Source organism: Crinia signifera, chromosome 3, assembly GCF_055691185.1.
Source record: "Crinia signifera chromosome 3, ASM5569118v1, whole genome shotgun sequence".
NCBI classification, from domain to species: Eukaryota; Metazoa; Chordata; class Amphibia; order Anura; family Myobatrachidae; genus Crinia; species Crinia signifera.
Window position 1 is genome coordinate 193801816 of NC_139219.1, and position 12980 is coordinate 193814795.

General features: G+C 41.7%; 1 protein-coding gene across 1 annotated transcript in view; it reads right to left on the reverse strand.

Annotated features, from left to right (window-relative positions):
- Positions 1-3799: 3799 nt before the first annotated feature.
- The window catches only part of MEI4 (meiotic double-stranded break formation protein 4), a 170001-nt gene continuing 160820 nt past the window's right edge, over positions 3800-12980 (reverse strand). Inside the window, exon 6 of the mRNA XM_083177166.1 lies at positions 3800-4513. Within this exon, the coding sequence (XP_083033292.1) occupies positions 4262-4513 (252 nt within the window). The 3' untranslated portion in view covers positions 3800-4261. The remainder of the gene's footprint in view (positions 4514-12980) is intronic.

Below are 12980 nucleotides of genomic sequence, written 5' to 3' on the forward strand. Positions count from 1 at the left end.
CTACTTTTCAACCAAAATCTCCTCTCTCAGGACTGCCATCACTGCTGCCATGACCTCACCCTCTCCCTCCTCCCCTCCTACATCTCCACTCCCCTCCTTCCAACCCCTGTCCTCATTTTACCCCACCACTGCTGCTGAAGTCCACTCTATCCTTCAATCCGCTGCTCCCTCCACCTGCCCGCTCGATCCTATCCCCTCCAATATTATCCGTCGTCTCAGTCCATCAGTCTGCTCTCACCTGGCTCACCTCTTTAATCTTTCCCTATCCTCTGGGATCTTCCCTTCCTCCTTCAAACACGCTCTTGTCTCCCCAATTCTCAAAAAAACAAATCTGGACCCCAACTCTCCATCCAACTACAGGCCCATCTCCCTCCTCCCTTTTGCCTCCAAACTCCTAGAACGTCTGACCTATAATCGTCTCCTAAGCCACCTTACTGCTAACTCCATTCTAGACCCCCTCCAATCCGGGTTCCGCCCTTTACATTCCACTGAAACTGCCCTGACCAAAGTCACTAACGATCTACTATCGGCTAAATCCAATGGCCTCTTCTCTATCCTCATCCAGCTTGATCTGTCGGCTGCCTTTGACACTGTTGACCACCCTCTCCTGCTCAACACCCTCCGCTCCTTTGGCATCACTGGCATGGTCTTCTCCTGGTTCACCTCATACCTCTCCGATCGCTCCTTCTCCGTCTCCACTCCGAGCTCCTCCTCTCCTACTACCCCCCAGCCAGTCCTTTGCCCTCTCCTCTTCTCCCTCTACACCACCTCTCTGGGCACCCTCATCAGCTCCTATGGTTTTCATTACCACCTTTATGCTGATGATACCCTAATCTATCTCTCCTCCCCCGACTTATCCCCATCACTCCTGTCCAAGGTCTCCGAATGCCTCACGGCCATCTCAGCCTGGATGACCCAACGCTTCCTGAAACTAAACATGGCTAAAACTGAACTTCTAATCTTACATCCCCCGAATATCCCCTCTTCTCCCACTATCTCCATCAGCATTGGTGAAACCGAGATAACGTCCACCGACCAAACGCACTGCCTCGGTGTCATCATTGACTCCTCCCTCTCTTTCACCCCCCACATTCGTGCTCTCTCACAGTCTTGCCGCTTTCACCTACGCAACATCTCACGCATCAGACCATTCCTCTCCACTGACGCGACCAAAATTCTCATTCACTCTCTTGTCATCTCCCGCCTTGACTACTGCAACATCCTTCTCTCTGGGCTACCTCTCACCCGCCTCGCACCTCTCCAATCCATTCTTAACGCTGCTGCTAGGCTCATCTTTCTCTCTCGCCGCTCTACCTCCGCCTCCCCCCTCTGTTCATCTCTTCACTGGCTCCCCATTCCTTTCCGAGTTCTCTTTAAACTCCTCACCACCACCTACAAGGCTCTCTCCTCCTCCACAGCTCCCTACCTCTCTTCACTGATCTCTATCCACACTCCCTCCCGTCCTCTTCGCTCCATCGCTGACCGCCGACTGACCTCTCACCTAATCACCTCCTCCCACTCCCGTGTCCAAGATTTCTCTCGCGCTGCCCCCCTGCACTGGAACAACCTCCCGCCACCCATCAGGCTATCTGATTCCCTTACCTCCTTCAAGCGCTCCCTCAAAACCCACTTTTTTCGACTAGCCTATCCCTCCTCCTAACCTCTTTTGATCCTCCTATCCTGCCTCCGTTCCCCTCCGTTCCTACTTATCCTATTGTATTTCATTCGTCCACCCACCTATTTTTAGTATGTTAACTCTTATGAGCAGGGCCCTCCTTCCTCACGTACTCACCCTACCTCATTACCTGACCTGTGCTCCTGTCCTGTTCTTCCCTTCCTTTACTTCATCTTCAGTCTCCTTGACAATTTTGACACCTACTTCTGAACTGATGCTGATTTTAGTTCTACCAGCTATACCCCCATTTATACTGTATCTTTCAACACACCCTGTACGTTACCTTGTAATTTTTTTTTTTTGTTTGCTATGTACGGCGCTGCGGACACTTTGCGGCGCCTTATAAATAAACGTACTACTACTACTACTATAGGAGGCAAATACAGATATTTTCTTCAATAAACTATCCTCCAAATCACAGATAAGTTTTTGTAAGAAGCTTGATGTGCAAAATGCACAGGCCTGACCTCTGAATTCTTTAAACGTCGTTTTACTGGATTATACAGTGTATAATATATAATTGGGTACAACTGGACAAGGTAGCTATTCCTAATTTGATGTAATTTGTTAGGAATTCCAGAAAACATGCTTGCCTAAAACCCATCATATCAACTAGATAGTTATTACAGAAAACCTTTCATTAGTACAAAAACATAGGCGTTCCCAAGGATCCTTTCATAAAGGCAATTTTTAAAGAATTTGTTGTAACCATCTTTGGCCTGCTTTATTTTTGTGCGTTTGTCTCTGTTATTCCCTACCCTATATTAATGAATAAATCATATTTATCTAGATGACACCCTAGCTGTAGTTGATTATACTATATCAGTAGTGCCCACTACTTTGAAACAACTCATTATTACTATATTTTAGTTATTAGACTCCATTATGAGTGGTTCAGCATCTTGTATGCATCCACCTCCAAAACTTCCATATGATGCAACATCTCCAGCCATCTTTCAAACCATCCCATTACCTTCCATTCACTGTATAAAACATTCTCCCACATTTCTGCTACCATGCATACAAATCTGTACTGTGACTCTATGTACTTAGTTTTTTCTCTGCGCATGTAGCATATATGATGTCATGATTTTGTGCTACTGATAAGTCATGAAATAGGGTCTATCATGCCCTGTGCACTGTGCAGAAGACTACAAGGTAAGAGGGAATTGGCGAGAAATATATATAGGGCATAATACATAAACAAGTAGCATGAGCTGGGGAGATGCAGATATAGGAGATGTACAGGAGTATGGTGATGGAACGATGCAATATCAAGGATGCTGGAGAGATGCAGGAGGAGGGTACTGGAGAAGTGCAGGGGGATAATGTTGGAAAAATAAATTTGCTGGCTCTGTAGAGATGCAAAAGAGACAATGGGTTAACTATGTAGAGTGCCAGTGGAGTAGCATCTTTCCAGGATGGTTGATTTGGGAAGTTCACAGTGTGCCCTGGTGCACACACCAAGTTTGCATATCTGCCTATCACAAAACAAAGGATGTTTATGAGGGGACATCCTTGTAATTAATACACGCTTTCATTTGAGGGGCTGGAAAGTGGGTATTGGTGGTAATGTGAGGTTGGGGAGGGGGCAGTAGGTTTAAGTTTTACCTAGGGTGCCAAGATGCGTTACACTGTTCAAGAGCACAATTTACAGATATACATTAATTAATCTGCAGATTACATAATTACATAGAAACAAAAAGGGAGACATAATCCTGTATGCAAGAGATTTCATTCATTGTAGTGGACCTGTGGGCAGCCAGAAATGGATTTTTGTTAAAAAAAAATTATACTCTTTTCTTTTTTTTCTGCAGAAAATGGCATCCTCCCATTAGAAGGCCAGGGCATCCATAACCATAGCATTGAATCCCACAAATATAATTAGAGACGAGATGACAAGTTCATTCTACAGTAAATAGGACAATAGTGAATTCGAGCAATACAATCACTTTCATAACCACATAAGTGAAAAATACGGTACTGTCCAAATTTATAAACTATTTTATAATACATATGTCTACGCAGACAAAAAACTATGACTGAACATAAGAACTGATACTTTATATTAAATAATATGTGATTACAAAATAAATACAACTAAATAAAAAAATATATGTCACATTGTTGAAACGCTTTAACGTTTTTGACAGTACAAATAAAAAAAGATTGCGTTAACAAATGTGAAGTTATAATAAAGAATATATTATATAACTATATAAATGACAAGTAACATAACATATTTAAATAGAAATAGACAAAACAATCATGGCTGAGATGTGTGTGGGATATACAGTTATATGGGAATAGTGTGATATAGAGTTTAAAACAGGAATGTCCAAACTGTGGCCCTCTTGCTGTTGTGAAACTACTCATCTCAGCATGATGGGACTTGTAGTTTCACAACAGCTGAAGGGCCATAGTTTGGACATGCCTTGTTTAAAAAATGAAACTTTAGATTTATAGGAATAGTGTAAAGATGACAGTAATCGTATAGTTACAAGTTACAGTGGAAACTGCATGTGTTATTTATATGGATGGGTTATTTCAGAAACTTTATTGTAGTTTACAGTATATACAAAACCCTCAATTTTCTTCTGTTCCTCTGCATGAAAATAACATTCTTAGCCTCCACAAGATTAGACTTAACAATGGAAATCCATCAGAAATCAGGAGTATTGTATGGTCAAGGTTCTGCATGAACATTTTTGTTTCAGCATCAAATATTTCAAAATCCAATAAGTCTTGCTCTTCTTTACTGATCTGGATAACATTTTCCAACAATGAACACAACAAAGAAATGTTCTCATATTTGGATATGTCATATATTTTCTGGTTCTGTAATAAATAATAATAATAATAATTATACAAATATAATAGTACAAACAGTACTGAACACAAAAAGGATGGATACTTTTCTATCATATATTCGGCCAAATGTAATAGCCTCCGAGTTCAGCAGCTTGTGGGATGTTGGACAAACGTGGACATTTTTTTAAAGTGGCAGTTCAGCTGGCATCCTGCACTGCTGCCAAACTTGGAGGATATTACATTTGTCCAATGGCATATAATATAAATGTATTCATTCATGGAGAAATTTTTTAAACTGTGATAAAGTAAGATAAGAAAATGGGATGTACAACTGCAATGATGTTAAATACTCTTTAAAAAAACATACAGGGTCTGATTCTGAGTCAGATACAAATGGATATCATTGGTTTAATGATACTGGGCATGCGCCAAATAAGGAAAATGGTGACTGCGCTCATGGAGATGGGATGCTCTCTGTCTGCATGCTGAGTCACATTTAGTTTAAGTGTTATTTGTAACAGGACTTGTAGCGCACGGTGATTAGACGTATGGGGACACAACTGTATGTGTGGTGATTTGGGTAAATGTGTATCTGATATACACTTAAGCTAAAACTGGTGCATTAGCTTCTAGTGCAGGCCTTGATGTAACATGATCTTCTGAATCAGACAGAACATTGTGTGTTGTGGTGGGGGGCATTAAGGGTTAGGCTGCAGGAGTAGTGGGTTAATGTTTAAATACTTACAGGATCTGTCAGCATCCTGAATGTCAGAATTCCTTAACCAACTCCTGTTTCAGATGTTTCTCTTGCTCCTTGCATGAGGCTGGAGGAAGTTGCAATACTAATTATGATGATGGAAGACATAGTGTTTCACTTGCAAAAACCCAAAATTAGCATAAGGTAATAAATCATACTTAACTACTCTCCTGGATCCTGTGGAGGACTCCCATTGTTTAGATATTCTGCCGCACTCCGGAAGAGTGCCCACCCCTCCTGTAGTCTGCCCCATTCCAAGTGAAGTGGGCAGAACAGAGAGCTTCCTGGCAGTCTGGTGGAGGGGACAGGGCCTAATGAAGTGATTATATGCTAATTGTGTAATTTTAGCCTTGTCACCATTTGTTTGCATAGGGATGGGGCTTAATGACATGATTCACAGGCCCCTCCCCATTACCTCCCACCTACTTTTCCTCTCCAGGTATCCCCCGTAAAGGAAAACCATAAAGTACTTAAGTGTGTTATAAATCAGGCTAAAAAATACAGCCGATGTGCATGTGACTCAGAATCACCCCATACAGTATGTTGTAAATCTGATATATTTACATATGTTTTAGTTTCTAAATTCCTTTATCACAGCATCATACTCTCATAGATCAAAAAAAACACATATTTAAGTCTAATAGCCATTAGCACTAATAGTAGTAACAGAAGACAATAAAAGTACAAATTGTAGTTTTGTATACTGTAAAGATGGTACATCCTTACGTTTAGAGTTAAAATTGAAAATGTAGATTTAGTTGGAAATGAAGGCATTCAAATAAAGAAACCCTCTGTTTGATAACAGACAGGTATATAGAGGAGTTATTTGTTAGATCCAGCGGATTTGCAATACAAATAGGTATTTTTAGGTTTTTATTTTCTCTTTCGTCTTTTATTTTTTATGGAAGTTATCTTGAAATTTAAGTTGTGATATTTCTACTGCAAATGTAGAATTCTTATTTTACATTTAGTAGTACTAAAGAAAAGATGTACAGGATACAAAATTATAAGCAAGAATGTAAAGAATTTGCCTAAGGCCCAAAATGTAGGTATCAAATACAGAAGGTCATGCACTTTGTACTATAACATGATTACGCAGGCAGAACAAAAATATTGTTTAATATCATATTGGATCTTGAGGAGACATTGATCTTCAAATGTACAGAAATACTATTTGTGAAAGACTGATAAAGGAGGATATTAGAAAGTCAACATGGCAGTTTTCAAACAGAATGTTCAAGAGCAAAATATGTTTCAATATTATCAGTGAATCAGATCAGCAAAGAAGGAAATTAGAACATTATAAAGTAAAAAAAAAAAAAGCTAGGAAGGCCTCAGACCGTTGCTGAATTATTAAATTAGGATTTTTATGAATACTGTTTTCTATGAGACATTCTATCTTCAAGCATACATTAAAAATTAAGACTAACAAAGCAACAAATAGAGATAACATTTAATTTATACCAAATAGAGTACGACAAGTTTTTAGGGTACTTATGTATTAGCAGGGCGCCCGGCTAGGCTATGCTGACAACGTACTTTAGGCTATGTTGTCAGCGTAGCCGGGCGCCCTGTTAATATGTGTCTTAATACTTACTGTGTGCTGGCAGCGGGGCTTGAGCGGCGGATGGCGGAGCGGAGTGTGGGCATCCTGGGCTTTGGTGTGGCGCCAGCAATGTACGTAACTGCTGCTGGGAGCATCACACATGGTTTCCCTGCTCCCCCAGCGGCACTACGCTAATTGCGTACATTGCTGGCGCAGGGGACTGACTGCCGGAGGATTGAGTGCCCGAGGAGGGGCACCGTCAGCGGGGCGTTGGACGCGGTGACCGGGCCAGAGGAGGGTAAGTATAAAGCCCATTACACACACATCACACTAACAATTACACACACACAAACACACTAACAAAGTCATATCCCCACTATCCACGTCATACCCCCATCATCCACATGGGCGTGGAGTTAATTGTATAAAATGTGGCAAGCGCAATGAGCCCCACGAGGGGACGTGGATATGCGTCCCCTCAGGGTGATCGGTGCGCGCGCCACACTTCGGGCTCGGTGACTCTCTGCGCTCTCCACACTTTATACAATTAACTCCACGCCCACGTGGATAATGGGGATATGACGTGGATAGTGGGGATATGAACCATTGTGTATTAGCACTGCTCCAGTTATGTAAATCATGTAGTTTACGTAAGTTACCTAGTTTACGTAACCAGCATAGTGGTGTATTGGTATTCTCAATACACCGCTACGCAAACTACATAATAGGCACCCTGCTAATACATAAGTACCGTTTTTAGACCAAGATTGTGATGTGTAGTACACTGACTAGTCTTGCCCAGGGCCATCTCAATGAAATACATTCTTCAGCTGACCAGGGCCCCACAATTCTAGGGGCCATAGAGCACAGGCAGGTGATGATTACATGATCAGAGCTATGAAGCAGCATTCTATACTTGCATTCCATATATCCATTCACTGTCTGGCTACATGTTGGGATCACACCCATTCCAGCATCAGTAATTTAATTTGATGCGGTTGGTTGTTTGCTTTCCAAAAATGGCACCATATAATTCATATATATCTTATACACATCTGAATCACAAAGTAGTTTGGCAGTTTCTGGGTAAAAGCCATTGAACAGGTACAAAGCAGTGATACACCCCATGAAGTATTACGTTTAATCTATGACTTTATACCAATTTCTTTTCTACAAAAATACTTATCCTTAGTACCTTGTATAATATATGCTTAGATGCAAAATTCGAAAAAAGTAGCAAATTGATAATATTGTCTGACTGGTTTACATGAATATCAGACAATGGGGCAGATGTATTACGCCTAAACAAGAGATAAATGCAAGAGTGATAAAGAGAGATAAACATCCATCCAATCAGCTCCTTACTGACTTTTTAAAAACACAGCCTGTAACATGGCAGTTAGGAGGTGATTAGCTGGAGGTTTATCTCTCTTTATCACCCCTGCATTTATATATTGTTAAGGCTTAATACATCAGCCCCATTGTGCTATAGTGTGTTGTGTAGCTACAAAAAAGGCCAACAAAATTCTGGCATGTATTAAGAGGGGAATGGAAACTAGGGACTCAAGGGTAATTATGCCACTGTATAAAGCATTGGTGAGACCTCATCTCGAGTACGGAGTGCAGTTCTGGGCCCCACACTATAAAAAGGACATCATAGAACTAGAAAAAGTCCAAAGGCGAGCAACAAAGCTTATTAGGGGAATGGAGAATTTAAGCTATGGGGAGAGATTAAGCAATTTGGGACTATTTACATTAGAAAAGAGACGTTTAAGGGGGGACATGCTCAACATGTACAAGTATATCAAGGGCCAATATAAGGAACTGCCACACAACCTCTTTTCTACTAGAAAGGAATCTAGGACACGAGGGCATGAGTATAGATTAGAAGAAAAAAGATTTCATTCAGCTAGTAGAAAGAATTTCTTTACGGTCAGAACAGTCAAACTCTGGAACTCTCTTCCTAGAGAGGTGGTAACGGCTGGCTCATTAAATGCGTTCAAGGCAAAGTTGGACAAACATTTACTGGAGAAAAACATCCATGGGTACAAATAAGAAATATAATTTGTCTGTAAAATACCAGAACCTACCAAATCAGCAATGGATATCTATACCAGGTTGAACTAGATGGACGCAAGTCTTTTTTCAGCCTTACCTACTATTTAACTATATAAGGTTTGGAATGACTTTTAAGTTCAATTGAAAGAAAGGCAGTGGTGTGCTGTTAGTAAATTTATAAAGTCATACAGTTGCTTAAGAGTGCTCCCATTAAAAAGCTGAAGGGGATAAATACAGAAATAAAGGCGGTGGGGATGCCTGCGATTAAAATACCGACGCTAACATCCTGATAGATGGAATCCTGACATGGGTCAAGCAAGTATACTTACCTACCTCCTTAACCCGCCACCGCCTAACTTTAACCCACACCATAGTGCCTAACCCTAACCCTCATACCATGCCGCCAAAACAAAAATTCCTCGCCCTGCAGCCTAACCTCCCCTTCGAAGAGCCTACCCCTCCCTGCCTGTAGCCCAACCCTAACATTCCACCCCCACAGCCTGACTCAAACCTCTAGTGCTTAAACCTAGCCCTCCCCCACTCCCCTCTTATGCTACCGCTCTCTGCATACTTATGTTCGGGATGTCGGCAGTTGAGATGCCGAAGCCGGTGTTAATGGCGATTAAATATGACCAGTGAGACAATAAGTGAACAGCGCAGGTTACGTAATAAGTCCGCAACCAACGTACCCTTTATACCTAACTACGTGCGTACAAAGCGTAGCGCAGCGTAGTGTACCTTTTATTGTATTATGTACACAGAGAACCAGTACCTTAATCAGAGATTCCTTCGCAGTATTTTGTCTCTAAACTGCGAATATACCTTATCGGACAGTGTCCGTAATATACCTTGTCGCTATTATGCGAATAAACAGACAACGACCACTGTATAGAAATATGGAGATAAGAGCTCCGTAAAAAGGTTGTATTTGAGTCCCTAATGGACAAAAGGGGGTTACAGAAATAAGAATAAACAGGTATAACAAGTAATACAATATACTAACAATGAATACTAAACAGACTCTGCTAAGGGGAAAGAAAACAGATACAAGACACAATCAGCCAATTAATACAATAAGGACAAATACCGTTAATGCAACCGTTACCGTTCTCATCAAACATGCGAAGTGTAGTCCGGTCAGAGCTCACTATCGTTCAGGGATGAACTATAGTCCGGTGGTCAGGTCAGGGAAAGGTAGATGTGCCGAAGAGACTTTGGCTGCTCTGGGTCGCCTATCTTATAGGGTCAGAAAGGGGAGGTCAAAGGCCGTTCTCATTGGTCAGGGGTCGAGTGTCAGGTCAGCTGTGATTGGGGGGTAAGCTGATACACCTGGTTTGGCTAGGTCCAGGGGAGTGAACTTTAAGAGTCCTTTGTTCTGTGGTTTCGGCGTCAGCAGTGATAAGAACTGGTTTCATCTGGATTTCTTTGTTACATTCTTTCAACAGAAACTGTCCCTGGATTATGGATTATGTCCATAACTATCGAGCCGTGTATATTGCGGAATATTCGCAATGACCGGAATACTTCGCATAATGAACTGAACGGAACGGTACTAAACACGATACAGATAGATGTATGCAGGGCTAACTAAGCTATGTGTGGCGTTCTAAACCTTTAACTATATTTTACTTAGGGTCAGTATGTATTTATGAATTTATGTGTGATAGTATGGCTACTCTTCTGGCCCACTTTGCCACGCATACTCGGGTATGGAAACTTTATTTGCGCAACTCTGCGAACCAAAATGGCGGCCATACTATCCTAAAATGGCGTGTGTGTAACTCGACTTCCATAGTCCACCCTTTAACAGTAATTATAAAACTGTTACAATACAAAACATTTCACACGACAATACAGAAATTCATAATCCTAACAGAGAAATTGGGATACATGAATTAAACATATAAGGGGAGTAAACCATCTGCTCTCGGCCGATCCAGGATCATGGATAAACGATGGGCCGCATTTATCGAACAACCTACTCAGGGTCACGAAGGATAATGTACAATTTTGGGATAAAAATAAAAACAGGGGTGGTTACAACATATACACGTTCACAAATATGGTTTCTTTAAAGGGAGGTGGTTTCGATTTTAGGGTCATATACCAAACCCTGGTCTTCCTCTGTATCTCTCGTTCTTACACTCATGATTTCGGTACGTTTTGTCTTTCCCCGGGTCACCACCTTTATACATTTGAACAATAGCACAAAGACTATGATGGCACCACCGATACAGAGAAGGAGTTTTCCTATGCTAGCTATGATCCCTTGCGCCCATTCTCCTAAACCAGAGAACCAGTGCATTGGATTCAACCAGGAGGTCCATTCACTAACTTTGTTACCTATTTCTGCCAGGCTGATATTATGTTCCCTTCTAAATTCCCATTTAAGCTGAAGAATCTCATCCATCCGATGATCGATGACTTCTTCTGGGTCTTCAGTATTGTTGGTGATATATGTACAACACTTCACCCCAAACTGGGTAGAGAGGGTGACACAATATCCTCCTGTCATAGCTGTCAGATAGTTCAGCACCATCCGATGTTGGACTAGCTCTCTTTTATATGCTTGCAACTCCTTCCCAGTGTATCTAAAGGTGTCATCATAAATCTCTGTGATGTTATCTACCAAGCTGGCCAATGCTTGTATATATTTAAAATTTATGACTCCTCTGGCGGTATGGGTGATATCTAAAGCAATGAGGAGTTGGATACCGAACGACTCGTGTATCATTTCAGAAGCTAGGGGTTCTTTCTTGATTGTTAAATCCCTTTTATGGATTTGATCATAATGGGTATGAGTGTAAGGAGGAGGTATACCTCTGTGTATGCCCACCATCTCATCATGTGTGAGGGTCATCACTTCAGGTAACACTCTGCCTAGATAACAAATACCAACGTAGTTCATGGAGAGCCATTTGTACGCTCTCCTACCACAAATATAATAAACATCGTCAGGGAGAAAATAAGGGACAGAGTATTTCATGATCTTGTCACACATTATCCATAAGAACATCCCCGTCCCCTGTTCCCTGACTTGTTCCTCACAGATTTCTGGCTGTAGGGTTACATTACAGTAGCCGGCTGATACTCTGCCGGCCATCATTTTACTTCTCTTCACCGTGTAGACATATTTATAGTGTCTCCCACTGGTTCGGATTTTTAACAACAATTCTTTATCAATAGGCTCTCCATCTGGACGCTGGGAGTAAGTTATTGTCTGGTTATGCCATGTCACTTCCCAAGTACCAATCGCTCTGGAACTTGAGAAGTTCATACATACCAGGGATTTATCCACTTGGTATGGGTGTAATCTAAGACTAGGGGACCTGGTATACAGGTATCTCTTATCCAATGGCCTCCCCTTATTTAATACGCTTATCTCTGAAATATTAAGCGGGTATGGGACTAGGCCTACACTACTCCTTTTATGTAGCACTTGTGAACACACCCAGCATTCTGTTTGGTTTAAAACCTTACCCACTAGTGAGTGGTAATCACTCAAGGGATGTCGGCCGGTAGTTGCCTTACTTGTCGACTGACATCGCTGGATGCATTCTTCTTCCATTTTAGGTTGACAATATCTACAGACACAGTACTCACCAGACAATAACTCATCACATAGCCCTTGAACTACGTTTCCCTCATACCTTTTACCTTCTCCTGTCATGGGCAAAGTGTCAAGCTGGTTTAGGGATTCTACCTCACCCATATCTGGGTCCATTATTACACTGTCAGAACTCCGCTCCGATCGCTCTAGGATGTGGCAGCCACCGAGTATCTTTGGGTGAATAAAAGAACACAGAAAGAAAACAAAGACATATATGCATAGCTGTGAACCTTTTGCTTGGAGTCCTTCCATCATCTCTACCAGGGGACTTTTATTTTGCTCTGCTCTTAGACCTTTGTTCGCTCAGGTTGCTCGACCTTGGCTGCTTCTCAGTGTTCCCGAAACAATGCTTCTAGCGACACTTCTTCTCTCTCGCTCTCTGCACACTGGGACTCTGGGTTACTGGCTTTCTTGCAGTGGGACGAATGTATCCAAGTCTCTCTCTCTGCGACTTTAATTGATGTAGTGCTGGTCAACAAAACTTGGTACGGTCCTTCCCAACGGTCTATCAAACAACCTGAGC